The sequence below is a fragment of the Carya illinoinensis genome, chromosome 14 (genome assembly GCF_018687715.1).
Source record: "Carya illinoinensis cultivar Pawnee chromosome 14, C.illinoinensisPawnee_v1, whole genome shotgun sequence".
Taxonomy (NCBI): Eukaryota; Viridiplantae; Streptophyta; class Magnoliopsida; order Fagales; family Juglandaceae; genus Carya; species Carya illinoinensis.
In genome coordinates, this window is record NC_056765.1 from 33,719,925 (window position 1) to 33,747,865 (window position 27,941).

The following is a 27,941-nucleotide window of genomic DNA, read 5'->3' on the forward strand; positions in this document are numbered from 1 at the left end:
TAAAGTAAATGTTCAATTTTATGGTTGCTAGTCGCTTTAGCTTTCCTAATCAGACCATGGAGAAATGATATTTGTAGTTATGGAGTACACAAATATCGTGTAATTTCTTTTCAAAAGTGAATAGATATGAAATCTATATAAAAAATACTAATTTTTTAATACTGAATTCCACTCTTTTTCAAATAGATTGCACGGTGTTTATATATTTAACAGCTGCATGTGATATTACTCTAAAATCTGGGATCCATGTGCAGATCTATATCAAATACGCACGTGACAATTTTTGATTTTACTGCAGAAAAGCTACAATATATATACATATATCTTGGCGCTGCATCCATCCAAAGTTGTCGAATCTTAAAATTCTTGGTACGGATCTGAGGGCAATTTCATTTCACTACTGGTGGCTCTGTTCTTCCTGTTCGTTCATATAATATGGATATGTATAACACCTAATAAACGCGTAGTAAACTTTTCTTATCATATCAACTTTATTTTTACAGAGACAAAGCCAAGAAACTTGGTCACAATTATTACATCAGTTGACAAAACAGCGCAACCTGTAAGATTTTTGCAAAATTCCGTAGCAAAAGCTTCAAATATGTAATAAGCAAGGAGCCTAAATCGAGCTGCTAGTACGGGCTATGGAATCACTCGAGTCATCGGTAGTATTCACACATACGACCAATGGACTCCTTACCTTATGGAAGCCATCCGACCAAACAATCTCTCCAAAATCGTATCTCCCTTGAGACTTCTTCAGTGGTTTGAGAGTGACATAGTATGAGTTTTCTTCGTTGAACCATGAGAAAATTAAAGCTCTAGGCCATATAAATACCTCCACTCCATCGGGCTTAACAATGCTGGCAAAGTAAATGGTGTTCTTTTTATGGCCCACATTACGAACTGTCCTCTTGATTGTCATTGTTGATTTGAGATTGGAAACTGTGATTGAGGGGTAATTTATGTTTGTGTTGCTTTTCGGAACCTTTGGGCAGCTTGTATCAACCCCAGGACACGGAAGAACCATTTTGTATATGTTTTCTTGGGTGTAGCCAATATTGCAGAGGAAGAGAATATAATCGCTGGTTTTCATTTCGTAAACTAGCCCCGGATACAGTGCTTTCAAGGGGTTAATGTGGCCAGCGCCAATGTCAAAGGGATCCGCCACTTTCATTGATCCACCAGCTAGAATGCTGTCGCAGGTTGTGTCCCGAGTGTAAGCTGTAACAGGGAACACATTACATATATTAATGTAAACTAGAGATCATTAGGCCTTTATAATTAGTGCTTAATGTAAACCATAGAAGATCCTTAACTGCACTACCAGAACCAGATAAGGTGAATTTCTATTTCTATATTCCTATATATATATCACTTAGTACTGGAGTACCTACGCTGCCTATTAATTGAAATTAGTAGATATAAGGATAAGTTATTTCATATTCTACTTGGGCAAAATCTTCTTTCAAGATCGAGGTATATATGGTCCATAGCGGCCCTGACTCTAACGTACTCCGCTAATGTCCGTGGCATAGAGGGTACTGCAAAAAGGGTTTGATCAATGGTTAGAATCATTTTATTCTTGCCTGTCGTTATGAGAGCAGATCTAATGGCAGATGGGGACCATCTTGGATGTGCTGATTTGATAAGGGCGGCAACACCGGAGACATGAGGGCATGACATTGATGTTCCCGACTGAAAATTCCAGCTCACGCGACGCTTATCACTTGGTGACAAGGTTGGCGAAGTGTCATAAGGCCATGCTGCTAGTATACTTACTCCGGGAGCGGTTACATCCGGCTATTAACAAAAATTCAAGAAGAATGAAGTTATCATCATGCGCACGATAGATTTTATATGGTCGTTGGTAGAAGCTCAACTTATGTTTTGGAGGCCAAACATTGCTGATTTTAATGTTGGATGCAAACATACCTTGAGAATGTCAGGTGTAAGTGAGCTCGGCCCTCTAGAAGAAAAGTCTGCAACTGTAGGTGCTGGTGACTTTCCAATTATGGTTTTAGTCGGTATTATCCGCACTCTAGGGAGGCTACATGGTCCAGATCAAGAATATGCATGTCAGAAACCCCTTCCAAATTGGTAGATGCCTTTCTATTAGAGTAATGCTGTACATAGATGACCGATGCTTTGACCGATTCTTTCTTTTATTGATTAAGTGAGTGAATATTAATAAGTTTATATATTTTTTTATATAAAAAATATTTAAAGATGTTAAAAAAATGGATAAAGGAAAACGATTTAAAAAAAAAAACTAAAATTGCAATTGTCGGGGATGATCGGTTGGGACATACGTGCCAGTAGCATCATCCTTTCTACAATCTCCGGCATCTTAACCTACTGAGTTTTTTATGTAGCATTAATTAATCGAATTTTTTGACATACGTTTCAATTCAAGTAGAAAATCATTTCTAATACTCAAGAGTACGCGCGCGCACCAAGTGCCAAAATTAATTTCTTTATGCAAGTTCAATTACCTGGGAGATTCGAAAAGATAGTTCTTAATTTGTGTCCCTTGCTCAAAGTTGACATACACCGTGGGGACGATTTCAACGTCAGCTGTCTGCCTGGTCATGGGTTCAACAAAGATCAAGCCCGATGCATTGGCCGTCTTTACTGCTGCTACTGCATCGTCGATTGGTCCATTGGTGGAGAAACATACAACTACCTTCCCGACAGCTTGTTTCGATTCATTATTGTAATAATCACTATTGCAAACGCTGGAAAAGTAATTTAACATTTCAGACGTAGAAAGATAAATAATTGCGTTTGCAAGAACCTATGGCGCTAGCTATATGCATCCATGTAAAAAAAGTATGTATTCGACAATAATAAGGTATATATATATATATATATGTCACTGATCAGAGAAGAGAGTCACCCATTTTCGAAGTACGTGATTGGATCTGCCAGTTTTCCCTTGATCTCTGTGGGAAGAAAGCTTTCTCCCTGTTTAAAATTTAAAAAAAAAAAAAAACACTACCGGCAGTGAAACCACTGGCATATTAAATATTTTAAGGAGTTGTTAGGAAACTAAACGCATGCAAGGCTCTTGATTAGAAAAATAAATGTTGTCATGGCCCACCTGACCGGATCATGTAAGCTAATAATGACAACGATAACAGACTAAAATTTCATTCCCTTTGGAGAATATTAGATGTTAAAGCAAATATATATGTGTGTGTGTGATTCATCCTATTTGAAAATTTGAAATTTGTGACCAACTTCGACGATTAGAGGAGAAAAAAGGTGACATTCAAAGGCATTCAGATTTGTAAGAGACTGGTCCGAATGCAATCTTTACAAGGGATGACAATTACACGGCAAAATAGTTATGATTCGGGATTCATCAGTGAACAAGGGATGACAATGACACGGCAAAATAGTTATGATTCGGGATTCATCAGTGAACTTGGATTTTCTTAGATCTAGTGGAAAATTAAAAGCAAGTACTCCTATATAATGGCGCAACTTTATCCCCGCTTCATCAAGTGCATGGCAGTCTAATGAGATCTTTGCACCATATATATATATATATACATATAAATATATATATACATATAAATATATATATATATATATATATATATATATATACCTATATATGCGCTCGTGTATGTAATGTAACCATGCATGCATCAGAAATCAAGTACATTTTGGTTACATTACATATATATCTGATAATTCTGAAAAATATAAAAACTTAATAATTTTATGCAAGGGTGCCATGGACCTGTAGCCAGAAATTGAATTACCATGATAGAGAGACTATTGTCCACGAGTATCTGCGTCCGAAACATTCGGTCTACAGATGAGGCAGCCACAGAAATGGACCATGGCGCAACATTTGTTACAAGAGACGGATCAGGCCCCTCATTACCTGCCGAGAAAGCCACAGTAATACCCAGTTGCATTGCATGAAATGAACCTATTCCGGCACTAGTTTCAAATAATGCGAGAATGGGGGGGCGTGGACCAAAGGAGGCCGAGATTATGTGAACTCCATCATGCAAAGCATCGTCGAAAGCCGCCAGTATATCTATTTCGGAGCACACAGAATTGAAGACTTTGTTCGCCCAACATATTTTGTACACTGCTAGTCGAGCCCTAGGCGCTCCACCACGGGCAGTGCCCAGCCCCAAGCCAAAGAAACTTGCATTCTTAACTATGGACCCCACGGCCGTTGAAGCTGTGTGTGTCCCATGGCCAAGAAAATCTCGTGGTGATTGATATTCTGGGATTCCACTCATACTTAGTGGCCCGTTTTCTTCTTCAAATCCTTTAAGGTAGTAACGAGCTCCAATTAGCTTCCGGTTGCAGTTTGTTTTTGGGTCAAACCTGTCACCTTTTACACATTCCCCTCTCCAAGTTGATGGAATAGGATTCATACGGGGTTCTTCCGAGAAGCTCTCAGATTCTGGCCATATACCTTACAATAAATAACAAGACAAGTAAATATTATACATTTTTGAAAACTTGGGAAAATCAATTCTCATTTGTAGTTCACACACATATATATATATATAATATTCATTTGCTTAAGCATTATTATCCATGCATGTCATGACCTGGTGGCAGTCAAAGCAGTATGATATTTGTAGATTGAGGTAAAGCTCACCTGGTCATACTAAACTCAAAAAAAAACAAAAGTGAACGTAACATGAACCTTTCAATATCCCTTAATATAGCGAAAATTAGAACAGTAAACTTTGCATGTAAAATTTAGACTGAGACAACAGTACTATCCGTAAACCAAGAGGTATTGTAATTTGAAAGACCCAGCGATGAACTGGACACCAGTGAAACTTAACAGGATCAGCATGAATTTAGGAATTTAGGAATATAGGACCGTTTGATTAAAAGATGAAAAGGATCGTGATATACTAATAGGAAAACCTGAATCAAACATCCCAACAACAATGTCATCACCAAAGGCTAGCTGCAATGGAGTCACTTCATTGTTGTCCAAGGTAAGGCCGACGAAGTCCCAACTTCTCGTCGTGTGTAATTGCAGTGTCTTGCTTCTGAACACTGATATCACTCCTTCCATCTCTGCAATTCCATTTCTTGGATAAATAATTTTTAATGATGAAAACGTACTTAAGATTCTTTTTCAACTCTGAAATAAGGCAAACTACCGATTCCCAGATAATCATATAAAATTGCTAAATCAAGGGGGAAAACTAAAGGGTTAGCTGATAACTGGCTAAAGCAGTTGCTTGGGTTGAATTGAGCTTTGCTGAAAACCCCGAGAAACTATGCTTGTAGCTATAGAGCATGGACTGCTTAGCATCTTCTTCACTAATATATATGCAAAAAGCAAAGTGAGAATTGATTAAGTGATAAAAATTCAGTAATACCAGCTTGATAAACTCTAAACAATGAACAAATTGGATTTGGAATATATAAACAAAAACCTTGCAAAGACATTAGAGAGCAGTTTGTGATGGTATTTTGAAGTGAGAGTAGGATCGTGAATATGGTTGAGCCCTAAATAGACTATATAAACCTGTGAAAAATCAGAAATGAATAAAGATGAGATGAAATCATTAATAGAGAAGGGGACCAAAAAAAAAAAAAAGCTGAAACGCTTTTAGATAATAAAGTTACATGAGGTGTAGGTGTTGAGTGAATAAAATAAAGCGAAAGTGAGAGGAAAAGGCCCCAAAAACACTGAATATAAGCAGCCATTGTCCCTTATGGAAGAACCACATGGTTGGATGGCATTAAATAGAGTTCCAAGAGGATGGCCTGGAAAAGGGATGGTTATAGCTCTGCGTGCATTTTAAGGCTTCCAAGCTGCAAGAGCACTGACATACCTTCTTGTGTACTCCATGATGATATTCTCTTTTGAAGCTAGCCAGTTGATACAGATGAGGACAACCAACTGCATCCCTTCTCTCTCTCTCTCTCTCTCTCTCTCTCCCCCTTCCCCCCTTATCATGAGTCTATGATCTGTACATAGTATTGTTCCTCATGTAGCATTACGGCCAAGGACTACCTTCAGGAATATCATAGTTAAAATGAATACTATCACAAGAAATGCATGCCACCTTCTTCGTGCGTAAGATCCTTCAGCCTCCTTGTCCTTGTAACCATTATGTAGATCTTTCAGCCCTATGTTTAAACATAATCAGACAAATCACTGTGCTACCTCATCAGCTGCTCGAGGATAATATCTAAACATATCTTCAGAACCTTAAGAGAAAGGAAGTGCATCATGATCTTAACAGTATCCTTAGGATTAGTACTATTCATTATTGCTTCAATTCTTTTGGAATAAAATGAGATTAAGAATCATCAAAACTAAATTTAAACCGCAGGTAGCTAGTGCAAGTGTTATTGGGAACTTGCTAATATGCTTTCTACAAGTTGGCTTTGACTAATTAAGAATACTAAAATGAAAATGTTCTATAGTCTTCTTTAAAAAGCTGCAGCTCTAATTTTTGGGGCTAATGTTCGTTTAAGCTCTTGAATGTTCTGAATTTAGCTCGTTAGCATTTGGTTATAACGTCTCATTTGCTTCCTAGTGCTCCTTGCAAAGAATGATGTCTCAAAAACTACTATAATCACATCTAATAAGCAGAGATTCCTAGTGCTCCCCCAAGCTACAAACCATCTCTATTAGAAGTACAATTAATGACTTCACAACAAAATGGTTCTTTCCTCTTATCTTTTATTATTATATTAATTGAACTTATTTCATAATTCATTCATTTATTTTGCCCCTAAGAACTACAGCTATGTATAAAAACAAACTTTAAACATATCTAGGAATATATAAACTATAATGATCAGTTGCAAGCCTACAAAGAAATACTAACTTGATTTAAAAAATGTAATATTAGGCTCAATCAGGAGAAGCATTGCTTACCTAAAGTTTTCCCTACACATTGCGTGATTGAGTCCAATCGTATTGCGTAATCAGAGGTTTATAATCAAGGCGTTAGACTTCCGAGGCACGTCTTAACCTTCCAAGATAAACTTCACATCATTGAACCTTTCTCCATATCAATGCCATATGAACTTGCTTTGTAAATAGGCATCATCAGATTTCAGTCATAGAAATCTATTATTGTGTCTTTGTTTATCATAATTTGATTGAAATAAAGCATACACATTGTTTGCTTTGTCAAGCAGTAATTTTAAGTGCAACATAAAGATTTCTCTGTTGGGACGTTCTAACAGCTAGATTATTTGGTTAAATTCAATTCCCCTTCAGGGACTATAGTACATGATCAAGTTTAATTGCCCCATGAATTTTCTAACTGTAACAGCTTCTGGTGGGTGTCATGCATGAATATGGCATTAGAAACAGATACATAGAGGCATAGTATTCATATATACCATTGATAAAAAACAGAGAAGATTAACTATTAGCTTGTATGGAAGCCAACATACATATTATTTCACTATTGTTTTAAGTTGTTACAAGCATCAGTTAGTCTTAAGACATAGTATAGGATGAATCTATTAACTACCCTGTCTCTCAAGACTGTTACTTTACAGCCAGAAGCAGATAAATACCTTATGCAATTTTAGAATTCATGAGTATAGTTCTGCTTGCATGAAAATGCTATCAGATACAAGAATGATTGTATATAAAATCAGTATCATCTGCTTCGCAGAGAAGTTAGAATATGGATATTTCAAGGGTTAACTTGGAAGCACCCTACCCAGGAACTCTTCTAATATTTTATCGCTTTTACTGAGAGGGTCGTGGGTTATAGGCAGAGGACTGAGAGGAGTGTGAACATTTGATATCATTTTCTCTGAGGAAGTGGTTATAGGAGAGGTATATGTTTGAAGGCTTGTGCGCACAAATGATCCCCCACCCTAGGTTGTTTGATAGTATACGGAAACTGCTCTAGTAATCTTAGTTGCATGGCTTTTAGAAACTCAACTAACGACTCATGGAAAATTATGGTAAATGACCATCTGGTCCCAGCTCAAGGCTTTATTAATTTTTGGCACAGATTTAGCATGCTGTCATCTTTGCAGAGGTGGGACCGAGTTCTTATAGCCATTAGATGAAGGTAACATGCCGTGATTGATTTTCAAAGTATGATGTAGGCACTGTATTTTGATAAGGAAGTGCTTTATGATTGAAATCAGCACTTGCAACATGGTATACGGTGGTTATCATTTAGTGCAATATTAGCATTCATTACACACAGCCACACACACGTATATATTTATCAGATTATGACAAGCAACACGTACGTACATAATTCTCCAATTATCTACATAGATATTGGTCATTATATAAGCCATTATTACCTACTAAAGACATTGAGTGTGTATGTGGCCTGCGTGCGTGAGAGACAGAACGGGGTTCCACCGAACGGGGTTCCAGATCAGGTGGTGGTCAGTTTAACTTCCATGTCAATTTGCCTTCATCTGCAGGGTTTTTTTTAGTAAAAACACAAGAAGGGGAGACCGTATATGAGTTTGGGCCCACCGTTCATCACTAACATATTCCCATTTACTAATTAGACAAATCCCTTGCTTTTATTGATTCTGAGGTCTTTCAGAATAATGACAATATCAAGCTCGGATATAAAGTGGGACATTAAACTAATGTTTCCATTATATCCGCAAATTTTTTTCAAGAGTTTTAAGCTTTTTAAATCTTGAATTCACTTGACAAAAAGCGATATAAAAGTGTTAGTACCTGACGGCCATAGTTGCATCGTCTTTACTGCCAAATATCCTTAAGTATGAGCCATGAGGAATAGACATGGTTCGATCAAAACAAAAGTCGGGAAAACTTTTTTTTTTTTTAAACAGAACTGTAAAAAATCTTTTCGTCACTAAATTCTGCGTCTCCATTTTTTCGTGAACAAGTCACTGATACTGGAAGAAGACCCGACTTTGAAGCTCTCTGGTTCTTAATATTTCCCACTAAATACACAGGTTGCGGATATGGGTTACCTTGAGGTTTAGCGAAACATATTTGCCAGTTTTGAGTTCTGAAAAACATAAGATCCTTTCCATCAAATCTATGCATGAAAAAAACTTAAGCAGATGCTTATATTAAAATTTGCCACTTTAGAAAATGATGAAAGAACCCACATCTTGGCTCCTTGAATTTAAACAAAAATGTGTAGAATAAGTCTGTATTCCTGCACTTCTTTGCCCTTCATTTTCTTCCCCAATTTGTATGGTGCGGAGGAATGTTACGCATATGTATCACAATGACACAAAGGTAATGAACACTAATTTGGGCTGTTTTAGGTTCATCAATTTTCTCATGCTTCAGCCTCCAGCTGTCGACTGTCCGAGACCATTTGTCAAAAGTTGCAAGCATACATAAAACAGTAGTCTTAACTGGTGCTTCAACAGGTTTAAATGAGGATACCATCAAATGGTAGCATGATGATTTAGCACATAATCATCGTACTCAGGACTGCGCACTCACTGACAATCAAGCATTAAGCACTACTCTAAGTCGATAATTTCTTGCCCATGATAGTTTGTAGGCCACAATACTTTCATGGAAACACCATGTTCAACAGTTTCCATTATTACGAGCACATTTAATTAAGATCCGAAAAGAACTAATCCGTTAAATGCAGAATAAATGAAATTCATATATATGGGTAGAATTGGAATAGCGAGTGAATAGAAGTGAATTACTTATTAGAACTGATCAAAACTTACAAAAGCTACTGCTCTTAAATACTCATGAAAACTTACAAAAAATAAAGCTATTTATCCATTAAAACTTGCTTGCTAGGGAGGCAAAAAAAAACTTAATGTTCATCAGTGTACTAATGCAATAGAGATACTTGATTATATAACGGGTCATATTTTTGGTTTCATGTTGTTTTATGAATGACAAAAGATGATTAAATAAGTGCTATGTATGCGTCACGCCAATAAGATGATTCAAAAGTTCCTATAGCAGCTGCAATGCCGCCACACCAGCTCGATTTGGCTACCATGGTATGAAATGTTCTTGCAATTGTACGCCCCAGCACATATAAATCCCTCGATTAACACTATAAGTAGCATAAATTGCCTGTTATTCTATTCCACATGTAGCTTTGTACACACAAATAACCACTAAGGTATGTACTCCAACCACCTTTAAAACCAGATTTTTAAATAAAAACCATTGTTAGGTAATGTGGTTGCTAGTTTCCTGCAATTGGATATATATCGGTGTGGATGCGTTGAGTTGTGGCTGGATAAAAATGGAAACAAAAACTAAATTAAGGGGGGCGCAGGCTAGGGAGAAGATGGAGAACATGATGAAGAGTGATGGAAAAAGATTGGTGGGGATTAGAATACACCTTCTATGCGCACTAAAAGAAAAGCGCACAAAGGCATTTTTTGAATCGAAACAACACCCCAGGCTCTGTGGCCCCATTTCCGCCATAGCCATTGGCCAAGAACCAGTCCCCACCTCGACACTCACTCCATCATTACAATCAAGAATTCTCTCTTACACTCTTTCTTGATTTCATTAACAATTGTACCCTCAAAAGACTCTCGTTTCTCAATTCTAGAAAGAAACCCCATTTGGTGAAACAGTGTTTTTTAAAATCGTCTCTTTGTTTTTTCCGGTTTCGGTCCGATTCTTCTCTCTAGAAGAGTGAAATAACTTCGCTTTTTGTGATGCGTTGCTGGTGAGGACGTGGGTCTTGGGCAGTTCTTGGTTTGGTGCGTGACGGGGAATTGCTGCTGTAAGTGGGAACCCTCAGTTTACAATCTCTCATTCAATGCAAAGCCAGGTTCGCTTTTAAAGAAAGCTTTGCTTTTATTACTGCTTGGATTGATTTCTGTAATCGAGATTGTTTTTTACTTACATAGTTTCGGAGATGTGTTTCTGTTTAAGTTTGATTTCCTGTTTTCTTTCGATGAAATAAAAGAGTTTTCCTGTGTTTGCTTTTGCTCTGTCTCTGCGTTTCTAGGTCCCTAGGAACCTAATGATGTGTATTTACTTACCTGCGCGCTGTCTTGAGATTTGGGATTGAAGGGTTACATATTGGAGTTTTGCTTTTTGCCAAAATGGTTAACAACCAATATTCTGCTCATTTACTTGAAAATAAGAGAATCTATTTTCGAAGCTTTTTTATTTTTTGAATATTGATATATTTATAAATTTTCTATAATTTTTTGATAATTATATTTTAAAGGAAAAGCAACTAATAAAATTTGAAATTTAAATAATAAACTTTAATAAAATTATCACATTGGTTTATTAAATATAAATTAGTAAAATATGACTATTCTTTTTGCTTTTTCTGTTTGTCTAACTTTTTCTTGTACCATTGCTAGTAAATTCTCTCAAATTTAGTAAGGTTTTCTGTTTAATATCTTTGCATTCTATACCTACATAAGTTACCTATAGGCTATTGGCAATTAAAAGCAGGGAAAAAAAAAAAAAAGTGAACATGAGATACTTGCATACATTAATTTCCCAAGCGCACTGACTCTTATGCTAAAAACTTCTTCATGAGCCACAATTATTTTATTGACAGTCAAGCACATCAAAATTAAATCCAAAGTCAAAGATTTTTTTTTTAATTTATTATTTTATTACTATATTTTTATGATTTTATTGACAATTGCTCCTAGAACCCTTTTCTGTTTCTTCGACCAGATTATAATCTTTGAAGAACCTTCAAGCGTAGGATATTAATTAAATTTAGCTCGTAAAAACTTAAATTACCTCCTGCATACTGGTCCGGTGAAGTGACAACTTTTTATGTTCTTTAGATTTATTCTTTCTGGTTTTGTCCTGAAAATAGAATAGAAATCGATTTCGTAACTCGATAATAGACATATGACAATATATACATAAATATACTTTCATCTCCAAAAGACCAGAGCCAACTAGTGAAGCAAAAGAAAAGACGATGGTAAGTTACCTTCGAACCCTGAAGAAGTAGACGGCCTGCACCGTGATTCAACAGCAAATCCATTGATTGCATTCACCGGACCTTTTAGGCAAGACCGAGTTTTGGGTGGAGGCGGAATTTGGAAGTGTTTATCAAGGGATTATTTCCCAGGATCTAAGGGAGGGGTTTCCTCCACTTCCTGTAGATGTTAAGGCTCACGATGGCGATAACAGTTACCGAGGCCACAGAGAATGGCCGGTAACCTTTACGGTCTTTTAATTTTTCCAACCTCGCGGTGCCATATGTATCTTCTTCTCTTTAAATATATATCATATTCAATAGAGTTTTACTACATACAAGCATAATCGCGTTATAATCTATATACTAATATTAATTTATTCATACTTAAAATTTAAATTAATATTATTTTTAATAAAATCTATTTTTTGATCAATCATATCATATTAATACACAGATTAATACACAATTATACTTGTAATTATATTTTTCCTATTCAATATTTAGGCGTGGATTTCTAGGCAGAAGTCGTATTTTTGGGGCACCTTTTTCATCCAAATTTGGTATAATTGATTGGATATTGCTGTGAAAACGAGCATCGGGTACTTATAATACGGTGAGTATATGGCTCGGGGTAGCGTAGAAAACAATAATGGTTTCTGCTCTGCTATACTTCCATTAGACGCGTCTATATTTAGTTTTCGTATGGTCAAATAACACGTGATAACTTTCTAAGTAAATTAAAATAAAATATGTCATTTTCGCAATATTACTTTTTTCTTTATAAGATTTCATGCCTTTTACTTTAAGCATGATTGCTTTTTCTATATTGGTGTATGTGCTTCTCTTATCCGATAATCATTTTTAAAACCTAAGTTATTAAAAATTATTAATCAAACCACCCTCAAGGTGCTTGTTTTAAACCATATAAGCTTTTGTTTAAGTTGCAAACATGAGAAGAAAGCGTACGATGGATAAAACTTGGAGGTTGGCCCATAAACACAACTTCTTGAAAGTCAATATGAAGGAAGACATTCTTCTTGACATTGAGTTGGTGAATATTCCAATTGTGGACATGAGCAATGTTGAGGACGATTCATATGATGCGAGGTTGGATGATAGGAGAAAACGTTTCTGTGTAGTTGACACCATCAATTTGATAAAAATCTTTAACAACAAGGCGAGCTTTCAGCCGATCAAGGGTGCCATCAGCATTGATTTTAGTCTTGACCCTTGCACCTAATAATATCCATTTGAGGAGTGTGAGGCACAAGCGTCCAAGTGTTGTTGTCATAGAGGGCTTGGATTTCATTTTGCATTGCTTTGGTCCACCCAACATGGTTAAAGGCAGAGCGGATTATCTTAGGCTCCTTGAGGAGGTTGATGAGAGAATGGTAGTGAGTGTACTTCGGGTTGGGTTTTCGAACTCCAACATGAGACCAAGTAACCATGTTGTGTCAATGAGGATCCAAGTTGGGTGGATCGATGGGTGGGGAAATAGAGTCGGCGAGATGAGGGAGGTCATCATGCAGCATGGTAGGAAGCCCGACTATTGTTGAAACTGAAAGAGATACATTCATGGAATTCAATGGTGAGATTTATGGGCACCCAAAAGTGGCAAGAAGGCATGAATCATGGGCACTTATGAGAAGATTGAAGGCTTAGAACTCAGCTGAATGGCTCATTTTTGGCATTTTAATGAAATGTTAAGCAATCAAGAGAAGAGGGGTGGAAGAGGAAGACCTGGAAAGCAAATGCTTGAGTTTAGAAATGTACTTGATGACTGTGAATTCTCGGATCTAGGATACTTAGGTTTTTAAGTACACATGATGTAATGGAAGGGAGTGATAGTACAAAATTAGTGAAAGAATCAATAGGTTCTTATCAAATGAGGCCTAGTCTAATTTGTTCCTAATAGCAACTATTAAACATGGTGTAGCTGCCCATTCTGATCATGTTCCCATCATGCTGCAACTAAATGAAGAATGAATTTTAGATTTAAGGAAATGTGGGTTGAGAATTCTGAATGTGAAACTGTGATCTTGGATTCTTGAAATTTGATATAGGAGTGGATGATCTGAAAGGGGTTATGGCCAAAATTACTGTGGAATAGAAATATTTTTGGGAAAGTTCATTTGAACATTAAGAATGCTAGAATTAAACTGCAACAACTCAATTATAATGACCCTCAAAATCAGAATGTGGAAAGGCAGAAGGAGGCTCGAGTGGAATTGCAGAAATGGCTAGAGAAGGAAGAAATCATGTGAAGACAAAAACCAAAAGCTTTATGGCTTAAAGAAGGGGACCTAAACACAAAATACTTTCATAGAAGAACTTCCCAAAGAAAGAAGAAGAATGTTATTATGGGAGTTAAAGATAGAGATGGGAATTGGCAAGTCAAAGAGGCAAGGGATTAGATTATTTTGGACTACTTCCAGGGGTTGTTCACTACTCCTGAGCATAGAGGGGATATGAATTTTCTAGGTGGGTTGGAAGAAAGAGTATCAGATGTTATGAATCACGATTTGACTCTGAATTTTATAGAAGAAAAAGTTAGCATTGCTCTTCAACAAATGAATCCAACAAAGGCTCCAGGTCTAGATGGCATGGCTCCTATTTTTTATCAGAAATATTGGCATGTGGTTGGAAGATTAGTGACAGTTGCTGCTTTTAAAGCCTTCAATACTGGTTAGTTTCCTCAAGTTATTAACCATACTTTTATTACTTTGATTCCTAAGAAAACGAACCCTGAGTATGTAGCTGAGTATAGACCTATCAGCCTCTGCAATGTGATCTATTAGCTGATTTCTAAAATCCTTGCTAATAGGCTCAAGGGTATACTCCTTCACATGATCTCTACTTCACAAATTGCTTTTGTTCCTAGGCGTCTCATTGCTGATAATGTATTTGTAGCCTATGAAATTATACATTTTTAAGGAAGAGGAGGGTGGGTAAAGAGGGTTTTATGTCCTTTAAACTTGATATGAGCAAAGCTTATGACAGAGTGAGTTGGTTTTTTCTTGAGTCTTCCATGTTGAAACTAGACTTTAGCAGGAAATGGGTTGGGTTGATTATGAGTTGTGTGAGAATTTTTTCTTTCTTTGTTCTTATTAATGGGGAGCCTAAGGGTCCCATTTTTCCATTTAAGGGACTTAGGTGGGGAGACCTTTTTCTTCTTACCTATTTTTATTATGCACTGAGGGCCTTATTTGTCTATTACAAAAGGCTGTTGTTGAGAACCAAATCAAGGGTATTCAGATTTGTAGAGGATTCTGGTCAATAGGTCAATAAATAAAAAACAGCAATGGTGTTTAGCAGAAACGTCTCCAATGATCTACAAGATATGCTTCTGTCCACGTGGGAAGTGCAGAATTTTCATCAATATGATAAATATCTAGGGCTGCCTCCAGTTGCTGGGTGTGCAAAAAATAAGCATTCTCTGATAGAGTGTGGCACAAATTGAAGTGTTGGAAGAAGAAAATGATGTCACAAGGGGGGAAATAGGTTCTGATCAAGGCAGTAGCTATGTCTATACCAACTTACTCAATGAGTTACTTTAAACTACTAGAAGGTTTGTGTAAGGAGTTAGAGAGCATGATGTCTAAGTTTTGTTGGGGACAAAAAAATGAAGAGAACAAGATTTAGGACTAGTTGGAGGAAGATGTGCTAACCTATGAAAGATGGAGGTACGGGTTTTAAGGACCTAAAAATGTTTTATGCAATACTTCTTGCCAAACAATGATGGCGAATTATGTGTGTGGAATCCACTCTTGCACAAGATTTATAAAGCAAATATTTTCCTAAAGCAAATTTTCTAGGAGCAAAGTTAGGCTATTCACCTTCTTATGCATGGAATGGTATTTGGGAAGCAAAGAGTAGTCTAAAATTTGGATGTCAATGGAGGGTGGGTAACGGTTCAAACATAAAACTTTGAACTGACTACTGGATTCCTAATTATAGACAGTTGCAACAAAATCTTAGTTAAGTGGTATTGGATGTTAATCAAACTGTTGAACACCTTATTGATAAAAATACACATTGGTGGGATGTAGAGAAAGTGAATCAGATGCTTCCATCTCAAGCTATCATAAAAGTCTTCAAAATTTTATTGAGCCTAATTGAAAGCATAGACAAGTTAATTTGGGAGCCTAAACAGAATGGTGAGTTTAGTTAGAGAAGTGCTTACAAGCTTTTTAAATCTATGGAGAAAGAAAGCACGGTTGGTGTAACATCTAATGTAGAAGAATAGAAGAAGTTATGGAGAGGACTATGGAAGCTGTAGTTACCTAATAAGGTCAAAGTCTTTGCGTGGAGGGCTTGTAAAAATGGTCTACCAACAAAGTCTAATTTGAAGAGAAGACAAGTGCTGATGGAGGACAAATGCATTTTTTGTGGAGAGGATGCAGAATATATGTTACATGCTTTATATCAATGTTCCAGCTTGAGACAGTGTTGGGAATCTCATGGTTTTATTCTGCAACCTGAGACAAGGAGGGTATTTTTGCTGATTTGGCTAGAAAAGTTCAAGCTGAAGGGAGCAAAGAGGATTTGGAGAAGTTTTTCCTTATTGCATAGGGGTGTTGGTATAGAAGAAAACAGAAAATGTATGAGAATTGTTATATTAATCCTGTTGCAACAGTTCAACATGCACTTTCCTTAGGAACTGATCTTAAACAGATAAAATGTATTGAAAAGAAAAGCAAAGGGGTTTAGTCTTCTCCTCTACATGGCTCTTTGAAGGTAAATGTTGATAGTGCTATCTTCTATTCTCTACAAAGAGGTGGGTATAGTTCTTAGAGATGACAAGGGAGATATTCTGATGGCAGCAAGTAAGAATGAGCTTGCAGTGAATGATCCGGTAGAAATTGAGTTGCTAGCTATACTTAGAGGTATGCAATTGTGTCTACATAGGGGCAATGAAGTGGCACACAAATTGGCAAAGTATGCTTGGAATATTGATGATATCAGTGTATGGGAAAGGGCATGTCCTGAGTTTATTTCTTCTATTATTTGGGTTGATAAACATGGTTTGTAAGTTTTACAATATATTGATGTCCTATCATTAAAAAAAAAAAAATCAAGTCAGTAACTTCATTGTATATTTACACGACCTTTCAAATTCTCTTAAATTTAAATGGCCTAAGTTATGATGTTTGTTTTTCAAAAGGAAATCATTTTATTAATCAATGCCTTTAAACCAAGTAAGAAATACATGAGGGATAATCTTCCATCTCAATAATAACATTTGAGATTAGCAAAGAAGTTTTTGCCAACACATGGGCAACAACATTAGACTCGCTTTCTAATATGTTGCGCATAGCACTTATTGAAATTCATTATCTTCTCCTTGATTTCATTCACAAACATTCCAGCACTAGACCATGACTCCTCTAGTTATGTAATTGCATTGATAACTTGGAGAGAATCCTCCTCTAGAATAACATTCCTCGGCCCCAAATCGATGCCAAACAATATAGCTTGGAGTGCCCCAAAAGTTTTTGCCAAGAAAGGATTTGGATATATTGTTTTATTCATCCTCAATGTAGCTAGAACCTTTTCCTCCCAATCTCAAGCAATAACACCTATACCAATTCGACAATGGATCTTGTTAATAGCCGCGTCCCAATTTAATTTATAAACATTCATTGGAGGGGGTTCACATTGATTAAGTCTAATACTATCAGACTCTGATTTGCTTCCTTGTTAGTGCTACACTTCTTTCAAACTCTGCAGTATCTTTTGAAGCCTTCACCATAGTATTGGGATGAGTAAAATCTCCTTGAAATATATACTTATTCCTTCTTTGCCATATTTTTCTAGCAACCACAGCCACTTCCTCCATCTCTTCTTTGGAAAACTTAGTGAGCATTTCTTCCCCAATGTCCAAAATGTTCCCTTTGCTGATATGACTCTTTTGAATTATTTCTTAATACTACCCCCAAATGTCTTTTGTTGGAATACAGTCCCAAATTGCACGAGCCACTGATTCTTCCTTCTCTACACATAATGGGCACTTGGGATTCTCCACCACTTTCTTCTTAAACAAATTCAAGTTGGTTAAAAGAGTCTCAAGGCAAGCTCTCCATAGAAAAACTCTATATGCTGGTGTGACTTTCAGTTTCCAAGTCAATTGACAAACTTGTTGGGGACTGTTAGTACATGAAGCATGACATTTAGATCTCATTGTAGCTCTTTGTGCAAATGATAACCACTCTTCACTGCGAATTGACCATTGGATGTATCTCTCCAAATTAGCGTATCTGAACTATTTCCTAGGCTAATGGGAATCTGTGCAATCAAGTCAACTTCCTCTCTAGAGAAAATGTCTTTTAGCATGTCAGCTCTCCATGTCCTAGTGTCAGAATCAATAAGTTCTTGAACTTTGGCATTACTCTCAAGAATCTTGATTGGACTTTGAATTTTGGGAGGTGTTACCTTGGGGATCCACTTATCTCTCCATATGTAAACTTTATGGTCATTACCTACCCTCCATAATGTGCTTGCCTCTAGCAATGGTTTTACTGTAATTATGCTTCTTCATATGAAAGAAGGTATGTTGCCCACTTTAGCTTGACAAAAGGATTCCTCATGAAAAGACTTGACTTTTAAAACTTGTGAGGCTAAGGATTAAGGGTACTGAATTAATCTCCACCTCTGCTTAGTTAACATTACTGGGTTAAAGCTATCCAATTCTCTAAGCCCCATTCCCCCTACTAATTTAACTTTTCCCGTGGTATTTCAAGAAATCCAATGAATTTTCCTTTTTTTTTTTATCTTGCTGACCTTACCAAAAATTCTGCATTACTCTATTAATACTTTTGAGAAGACTACGGGGATGTTTAAAGACACTCATGTTATAGGTAGGAAGAGCTTGCACTACTGCTTTGAGGAAGATTTCCTTGCCTGGTTGAGAGAGGTTTTTCACCTTGTGATTTTTGAAACTCATCCTTACTTTGTCTAGTATGCTTCTAAAAGATTTTGATTGAGACCTTCCTACCAAGGCAGGCAAACCAAGGTATTTTCATAAGGCAATGTTGATCTTATTCCAACTATGCTTAGGATTATGTCTTTTGTATCTCTAGTAGTGTTCTTGTTGAAGTTGATTGATGTCTTCTCCATATTTAGTCTCTGACCAGATCCTTTTTCATAGATACTTAAGAATGCTAATTGTCTTGCTCCATTCAAGTGAGTTGGCTTTACAAAATAATAGGCTATCCTAAAAAAAATAAATGGTTATTGTGAATAGTGCATCTAGCAATCGGGACACTAGTGATCATTTAATACAAGACCTGACGTAAAATTACATTAGACTATGGACAAATATATGTGATTCTTGTGTTATTAAGTCACAAACCTGCATTATTTGATCATTTCCAGTTCAAAAGGAAGTAGCTAAAATGAAACGTTTGAGAAAGCCCTTGTATCGTGATCTGGTTAGCCTTGATAAACATACAACTTGATCTTGTTGTAATTGCTATGGTTTGAAAAACACATTTTTTCCCTTGTTAGTAATATTTTCTTCAAAAGAGGTTGCTTAAGTGAGTTATCATAAGGAAAAATAGAAGAGATCAACATCATTGAGTTTCCATCATTATGATCTCCAGTTTTCATCTTAGTATACTTATGTTGGCACACATTATGATCTTCTAAATATTTCCCTACTAGAAACAATTACCTTATATTAGAGTAAGAATATCTAAGACCAACGAATAGAAAAGGAGACTTTGATTTCCATGATAGGATTAGATTCTTTTTTGTTTTGGTGATTTAAGATTATTTTACTTGTTAAGCTGGGTATTCTTCATATTGCATGCATTAATGGGCACCATAAGACACCATGATCCTATGATTCTTTAGACAAGTTCATATAGAATGAAGGCTCTCTCTACTACTGTTTTGAAGAGATAAAATATATGTAAGATCCTATTAGTGTATATATTATTATATCTTCTATTCCTTAAATAGTTTCGCATATTACCATAATAGTTTTCTGTAATTTGCATTGAATTTAAAAGTGTTTTTCCTTTCGGCTCACCTTACTCCAAATCCAATTTACACAATCAACCACCTCAACTGTCACCGTGTTTGCCACCCAACCATCTCCACTGCCACTGTGTTTGACACGTCATCACAAACCATTGATCGTTGGTTGTTGATTGTTGACGAAAAAATAACCATGTCTCACACCTCCTCCAACCTCGACACTATTGTTCATTCTATTGATAATATTTTAGATGAACCTAATTATAATATGTTGGATCAAGATATGGAAGGACTTCTTAGAGGACGTAAATTGTGGCACTATGTCTTTGGTGATGTTATTGCACCCAAGCCATATGATGGTGAGAGTCTTGATGTTTTTGCATGTCGCCTTGAAAGTTGGAATAGTGTACACCACAATCTTATCTTGGTTTTATCAACACTGGAATAGTGTACACCACAATCTTATCTTGGTTTTATCAACACTTTTGTTCCTTCCATCCATAGCTGGCTACCCAAACTTGGAAATGCTAAAGCTACTTAAGATTTTCTTGCTAAATGATACAATTGTACTCATGATGCTTTACTACAGTTTCAACTTGAAACTAAGCTTTATCAAATGCATCAGGAATCAAGTTAATCTATTACTGATTTATGTTCTCAAGTTAATAACTTTTAGGAATAGTTGTCTACTGCAAATCCTCAACTAAAGTGTTCTAAGGATATTGAGTTGTCTGCAACCTATTATGATTGTTGCAAATTTATGCATTTCATAATGGCACTTCGTGAGGATTTTGAATCTACTCAAGCATCTTTTGCATGACACGCCACATCCCTCTCTAGTAGTTCCTATTGCTAAATTTATCTCAAAAGAGAATCATCATTTAACCATGAAGATGCAGACTTTAGATTCTATTGTTGTTGCCATTCCTAAGACCAATTTTGGGTCGTTCACAGGACATTCTCTTTGTTAGTCCTCAAAGCATGTCTTCTGCAAATACTGCAAATGTCCTTGTCACTCTGTCCCAAAATTTCGTAAAGTATAGCACAAAAATCAGTCTCGGGCCCCATTTTCAGAAGTTGTAGTAGTGGCTCTAATTGCCCCTTCTACTTCCGAGTCCTCTGTTGAGCCTCCATCATTGATCATTGTCCACCACTCTCATTGCCACTGACATCGAGGCATTGATTCATCAGATTTTATCATGGTCTTCTAGTGCTCTATTTGCCACTTTAGGTAAATCTCTATGGTTTATCGACTTTGCATGTTGTAACCATATGACCTCTTATTCTACCACTTTTTCTCAAAATTCTATTTTGTCACCCAATCCTGTAATTTATACCATTAATAGTTTCCATTTGCTTGTTTATCACATTGGGTTCATTTCTTCCCCTCACTTATCTGTTGATAACACCTATTTTGTTCCCCATTATCCTTAAATCTCCTTTAAGTTGGTCAACTTTGTGAGCTGGATTTAAAGCTCATGTTTTCTAATGAGTTGTTTATGTGCAGGATCCACAAACGGGTAAACTTATTGGGATAGGTCGTAAGAGTGGACGTATATTCAAGATCTCTTCTTTGCAGATTCATTCTCATCTGTCTCGCTCAGATAAGATTGGACGGGTCCATTTCTTTGCAGGTCATCAGTCATTTAATTGTGTCTTTGGTCAACTTGAAAAACAAATTTATTTACCTTTTAATAAAAGTGAGTCGTTTTTATATGTACCTTTTGATTTGATCCACTCTAATATTTAGAATCTTGTGCCCACTCCTACCAAGGGGGAATCTCGTTATTTGTTATATTTGTTGATGATTATTCTTGTTATACATGTCTATACATGTTACAACATTGATCTGAACTTGTTCATGTTTATCAAACTTTTCACAAAATGGTACAAACTCAATTTTCTCGTACCATTAAAGTCTTTAGTTGAGATAATGCTATGGAATATGATGACAAATCTCTCCTTGATTTTCTGACTCAACAAGGTACACTTTCACATTGTTCATGTCCCTATACCTCTCAACAAAATGGTCATGCAAAATGAAAACATCACCATATAGTAGATACTGTAAGAGCTCTTTTACTTTCTACTTCCATTCCTAAAACATTTTTGGGTGAAGCTACTCTTACAGCTGTGTACAACATCAATCGGGCACCCTCACCCATACTTCACAACAAATCTCCCTTTGAGCTTCTTTACGGTATGGTTCCTAACTACGCTTTGCTTTGAGTTTTTGGTTATGCATGTTTTGTTACTCTTCCTTCTCATGAATGCACCAAAATTGAACCCCACTCTTGGTTATGTTGTTTTTTTTTATTAGGGCTTAAATCAAAAAGGTTATCGCTACTATGACCCTATCACCAAACGTCCTTGAGTCTCTTGTCATGTGGAGTTTTGGAAACACAAACCTTTTACTAGTCTTCCCATGTTCTCCCCATCCTCCCCCACCCACTCTCCACCCATTCACCCATATTTACCTATTGCTCTATTTCCTGACACTTCTGCAAAGATTCTAAGTTCCTTAGATATTTTTTCCACATCTACTCTCAATTTAGTTTCTCATCTGATGGTCCTCCTACAACATCATCCATTCCTGAATTTTATTCAATCCCTGAACCTCATCATTCCAACTGGGTAAGTGTTTCTCCTACTCATTTTCATGATTGTTATTGTTTCTATGTTCTTACTACTCTTCACAAACTCACAATTATTGTGAGCCTTGTACTGACACTCTTTGGAAGCAAGTTATTTTTTATGAATTAGATGCCCTTGTCAAAAAACATACTTGGGATCTGGTGGAATTGCCTCTTGGTAAAGCTGTAGTAGGATGCAAGTGAATTTATAAAATCAAGACTCGGGCAAATGGCTCAGTTGAATGCTATAACGTTTGTCTTGTTGCAAAAAGTTTTACCTAGGAGTATGGTATCGACTTTGAGGAGATTTTTGCTCTTGTTGCACAAATTACCTCTGTTAGATCTTTACTTGTCATTGCTGCTGTCTAGCATTGGAAACTCTTTCAAATAGATGTTAAAAGTGCATTCCTCAATAGTGATCTCATTGAAGAATTTTACATACAGCCTCCACCTAGCTATAAGCATCTTCCACATAAAGGCTCTTCACAAGCTAAAAACAGGCTCCTCGAGCTTGGTTTGACAAATTTCAGTTAGTGGTCTCTCAAGAAGGCTTTATTTCTAGCTTATATGATTCTACCCTCTTTCTTCGTACTACTGGTGCAGGTAATCTTCTTCTTCTCCTCTATATGAATGATATGATTATTACTGGTGATGATATTCCTGGCATTCAAGATCTTCAAAATTTTCTTAGTTAGAATTTCGATAAGAAAATTTTGAGATGAATGGACAACTTAACTACTTTCTCAGACTTGAAGTTACTTCGAGTTCGGACTGTTATTATCTCACTTAAGCCAAATATGCTTCTAAATTACTCTCCAAAGCTAGTTTGATAGATAACAAGACAGTCACTAGTCTGCTTGAGTATAATACCAAACTCCTTGCCACTGATAGTTAGTTGGTAGTTTCATTTATCTCACGGTTACCATGCATTTCATATGTTGTTCGTCTAGTCAGTCAATTCATGAGTGCGCCTTGCTCTACCCATTTTTCTATTATTCTTCGAATTTTACGCTATATTAAGGATACTCTGTTTCATGGTCTATACTTCTCCTTACACTCCTCTCTTGAGTTAAAGGCCTATTCTAATGCTGATTAGGCTGGTGATCCCACTGATCGTTGCTCCACCACAAGTTATTGTTTCTTAAGTGGTATATCTCTGATTTGATGGCAGTAAGGAACAATCAATTTTTGCCCATTCTAGCATTAAGGCCGAGTATCGTGCCTTCGCTGATACTACATCTAAAATTTTGTGGTTACACTGGCTTTGGACAAATATGGGAGTTTCTCAAGCAACAAGTTCTCTTATTCATTGTGACAATCATAGTGTAATGCAGATTGCACACAATGCCTTGTTTCACGAGCGTACCAAACATATCGAGGTTGATTGTCACTTCATCCGCCATCATCTTCAGCACGGTATCCTACATTTACACTCTATCCCCTTTTAAGACAATCTTGCTGACATTTTTAGGAAATCACATACACCTGGTCGACTTGGTGATCTTGTTTCCAAACTCAGGTTGTCTTCACCACCAAGAGTTTGAGGGGGGATGTTAGTATATATATTAGTGTATCTTCTATTCCTTTAATAGATTAGCATATTACCTAATATTCTTAGTTTCCATTTCTCTAGGTTAAAATATTTTCTTCATTGTATTACCTTATTTGCATTGGTCATATTTAACTATATATAAGCCTCCTTTGTACAGTTTGATTAACACAGAAATTAAACGTATTATTCTCCAAAACTCTCTCTGTTTCAACATATCCCAAATTTTTATTTGCCCTAGATATAGCACTTGAGCTTTCCTATTCTGCTAATTAATTTGCCTAATGGTATTTACAATTTCCTTGTAACATACTAAAGGTGACATTGGCATGCATTACCCATAGTGATTATATCATTTACTTCTCCCTCTCTTTTTTAATTTCTGTAAATTAAAGAGAGGACATTCAAATAAAACTACAAGTCAACAAATTCATAGAACCAAATTTCGATTAGAAGCAAGAGTGGATAAGCATGTATGTGTGTTCTACATAACAAACATAGACAATCGGGTTAGCAGGAATGAAACATTTCCATGTTAAGACTCCCTTTAGTAAATAACCTTGTCTAAAGAATCACAAATGATACATTGTGACTGGAGAGATAATTCAAGAGCAACAAATCATTATGAAAAAAAACCTTGAATTTTCCCAATAGTCAATTCAAAACCGATGATGTAAATAAATTCACCTAAGAAAACCTGATTGTTTTGAAACATGGCAATGCCAACCCCTGCATTAGCTTTGTGGTAAGCTCACATACGATTGAGAACTCAGCACTCCATATATTTGAAGTTAATTCAAGACTCTAGTTCTTGTTGAGTATGCCAAATAAAGACTTGATGGCATTGATGGCATTTTCATTGATAAATGACTCGTCGAACCTTTTCAAAAGAGTCTCAAATTCCTGGGATGTTCTTATTTTGGCCAGGTCAGGATCTGTTCGGATTCTCTGTTCCACAGTAGTACCAATGTCAGACAGCTTGCAGAGTGTGCTGTTCAAGTAACTAGGTGATTTATTTTTCTTGTATTTCCATTATAATCATTGGTTAGATACCTTGAAGTCTTCAAATCCTGCTTGCAAGGCATCTTCCAGAGCAGAGAGTCCAGCTTGTAACTGCTTATATTACGGGTTATATGAGTACTGGCTCTTGGCAAATAAGAGAGATTAGGTAACAAGAATATATCCTTCATCAATTCAGAAAGCATCTACAAGAAGTAGCATAAATCCAAATGGGTAAACTCAGATGATGCTATTTCTAAGTTGAGTACGCTAGGATGGAGGCAGCATATTGAGAAAGCTCCCCTATTCTAATGAGGAAAAAAAGAGCAGATTGGGGAACTTCAGTTTGCTGTATTTTGATTGACATGGGGTTGGGAAGTCCCGAGGATAGCGTTTTTGACATTTTCACTGAGACTTATGCAAGTGAAAAAGCCCAGGAAGTTGGTGCGCTTGCCCGCTAAAAATTGCCATGTCTACTGATGTGAACACCATTGAGAACACTTGGAAAAAGGAAATGCCTCAGTAATGAATGGTTGATGATTCGATTCTGTTCATGCAAACATGACCAGTACCTGATTAAGTTTAGAATAACAACATGCCACATTGTAACTTGCTACTGAAGCTTCGTCTGGATCTGGTTTTGACCCCAATACCGACTCAAACTTCTCTAATGCTTCCTCATAATTAGCATTCCTTTATGATTAACAAACAAAAAATCTATCAAAAAAAAAAAAAAAATAAAGAGAGTGATTTCAGAGTTATAGTCCATCATGTCAATGGTATATGATTTCCAAGATTTAGCTTAGAGCGCCACTAACAAAATAAAACAAGCTGAAATCATGTTGGGTTGGCAAGTCTTACTTGTAAAGTTGCAGTCCTTCTTGAAGGTCCTTTGCCCTGCGCTCTTTCTGTTCCCTTTTTCTGAGGGCATTTTGCAACTGAAATCGATTACAGATTCATACGCTATGTTGTTTATGTGTTAATGAAAAGGGAAAAAGATTCACATTGATAGAGGAAGCAAAGGGATTAGTTACAGCTTGTCCTATAGATCAACTGCCATTTTGGAATTTGGGAGGGCATACATACTTGAATTTCCCTCACTCTATTACTAATCACGCCCGAGTTCCTCTCGGCTCTAATAATCTCTTTTTCTGTTAGTTCACCAACATCCTCGAGCTTCCCTGACAGTTTAAATTCACAGCCTCAGACGGTCAGACCGTGATGCAAAACTTACAATGTCAATAATATAGACTATGGAATCGATATATGAACAGGCATTACATTTCTGGGATATTGTCAAATTAAGTTTAATATGGTGCACATTAGCATGAACTTGAGTGATTTTTTCATTATCCCATGAGAGTGTTTTTGAACGAACCATATCTCTTCTGCATTCTCATGAGTAATGGGCCCACTCTTTGGCGAATGGTATACATTGTCCTTCCATATTCAGCAGCAGGCCATATTTCTGCCCCGAACACTGCACTGCATACACGTAGCACTTCTTAGCCGCACTGCAACCATGTCTTATTTATTGAAAATCGAGCAAAAATTCACAGGATTTTCGTCATTGATTCAGAAAATTTAAAAAGACAGATAAACCCATAAAACAATAACTAGCCACTCAGGAACTGTGGTACCCTCATCTGCTGCACTACAGTAAAATAAGACAACTTTGTCAAACCCGATATTGAACCACTCAGATCTCGCAATATGCCATTTTACCATTAACTCAACCGAGGGGCAATGGCTGCTGTCTTGAATTAGCCTTCTTTGCACATGGTTTAAAAGTCCAAAAAGTACCCAAGGTTTGCTCTGTCGAAGCTAAGTCATGGCCTGGTCCCTCTCAGTCCATATTACAAAATTTAATGCAAGATCTTGACCACCTCCTCTACCCCATTCCATAGAACAAGGATAGATAAATCCACCCCGACAAATAAACAACAGAAAGTTTCAGATGGAACACGAATCCTCCTACCTCATCAACAAAATCAGAAAAGAAATACAAGGAAGAGCAAAGTAAACCTGGTGGCAAGTACTTTATCCCCAACAGTGAACATTCCAGACTTGTCAGCCGATCCACCCGACGCAATCGCATCTATGTAAGTGCCACCATCTCTACCCTTTGTGAATTTCAGCCCATATGGCTGCAACAGCTCCACCTCATACTCTTCATACTGTTCTTCATCTCCATCTCTCCCATCACTTCTACTCCCCGATTTCGATGTCGGGGACTCAGTTTCCGATGCTTTTACAATCAAAATAGATGGTTTCAGCAAATGGTTAGTTGGAAAACAGTTTGACGTGCTCAGAAACGGTTGGTTCTTGAATGAAAAATGGATGCTTTGGCAAACCAGAGCTGGGGTTCGCTTGGTTCTGGGCAATGGTGGTGACGAGCAGAGACAAGGATGACTACTTGGAGCAAAAGACGTCATTGGTATATTTACAAGTCAGTCTGATTTTGCCTTTTTTGTGTTTTAGAGCTCAGATCAGAGGTGAAGAAGATGTTTTAGTGGGGAAACCCGGAAGAAACGTGGCCATTTGGGGAGGGAAGCTAGCTTCTGGTGTCGAAGAAGAGGTTTGGATTACACGTACTTGTTTAGTGGCTCTCATAAGCCGCTGTGTTCATTTCGATGGTGGAATGCCACGTTTCACTTATGGAATTGGGTTTGGCATGAAAAATATTGTAAATTGTGTTTTCTTTTTCTCCTTCTTTTTCTTTTTTCAGTTGTTTTTATTGTTTTCAGATTTTTAGCACAAAGACCTTGATCGTGTGGACACCACTTCACCAAAGTTAAGATTCCCAAATTTTTATTTTTGAAAAAATACAAGAAGTGAAATAAAAAATGCATAGATTTTATAATTGTCATTCAACTGTAGAGTAAATGGTGT

The 27,941-nt window shown here is 36.7% G+C and overlaps 2 protein-coding genes and 1 long non-coding RNA gene across 28 annotated transcripts; 1 reads left to right on the plus strand and 2 right to left on the minus strand.

The window, feature by feature from the left end:
* Positions 1–458: 458 nt before the first annotated feature.
* LOC122294778 (subtilisin-like protease SBT3.18) lies at positions 459–12,171 on the minus strand. Of its 22 annotated transcripts, none has more exons than XM_043103724.1 (15): positions 11,898–12,171; positions 11,699–11,767; positions 8,693–8,990; positions 8,299–8,418; positions 6,893–6,989; positions 5,629–6,135; positions 5,436–5,527; positions 5,222–5,319; positions 4,915–5,070; positions 3,774–4,447; positions 2,900–2,967; positions 2,496–2,738; positions 1,936–2,050; positions 1,590–1,803; positions 459–1,224 (listed from the first exon to the last, which is right to left on the minus strand). In XM_043103724.1, the coding sequence occupies exons 6-15, from the start codon at positions 5,707–5,709 to the stop codon at positions 620–622; spliced, it is 2,346 nt and encodes a 781-aa protein (XP_042959658.1). In that variant the 5' UTR covers positions 5,710–6,135; positions 6,893–6,989; positions 8,299–8,418; positions 8,693–8,990; positions 11,699–11,767; positions 11,898–12,171; the 3' UTR covers positions 459–619. The 22 variants fall into 22 exon arrangements, with proteins under 22 accessions (XP_042959658.1, XP_042959665.1, XP_042959662.1 ...); XM_043103731.1 differs by having other exon boundaries at positions 5,629–6,163; XM_043103728.1 differs by having other exon boundaries at positions 5,629–6,216.
* LOC122294783 lies at positions 10,191–25,559 on the plus strand. 2 transcript variants are annotated; one of them, XR_006237727.1, is made up of 3 exons: positions 10,191–10,757; positions 21,376–22,068; positions 22,946–25,559. It is a non-coding gene; the product is annotated as an uncharacterized LOC122294783 (long non-coding RNA). The 2 variants fall into 2 exon arrangements; XR_006237726.1 differs by having other exon boundaries at positions 21,376–25,559.
* On the minus strand, positions 24,561–27,696 carry LOC122294781 (protein MET1, chloroplastic-like). Of its 4 annotated transcripts, none has more exons than XM_043103744.1 (7): positions 27,075–27,696; positions 26,428–26,534; positions 26,136–26,230; positions 25,911–25,987; positions 25,622–25,742; positions 25,104–25,255; positions 24,561–24,998 (listed from the first exon to the last, which is right to left on the minus strand). In XM_043103744.1, exons 1-7 carry the CDS (start codon positions 27,482–27,484, stop codon positions 24,965–24,967), a joined length of 996 nt encoding a protein of 331 aa, XP_042959678.1. In that variant the 5' UTR covers positions 27,485–27,696; the 3' UTR covers positions 24,561–24,964. The 4 variants fall into 4 exon arrangements, with proteins under 4 accessions (XP_042959678.1, XP_042959677.1, XP_042959679.1 ...); XM_043103743.1 differs by having other exon boundaries at positions 25,104–25,163; positions 27,075–27,692; XM_043103745.1 differs by lacking the exon at positions 25,622–25,742 and having other exon boundaries at positions 25,104–25,163; positions 26,084–26,230.
* Positions 27,697–27,941: the final 245 nt, after the last annotated feature.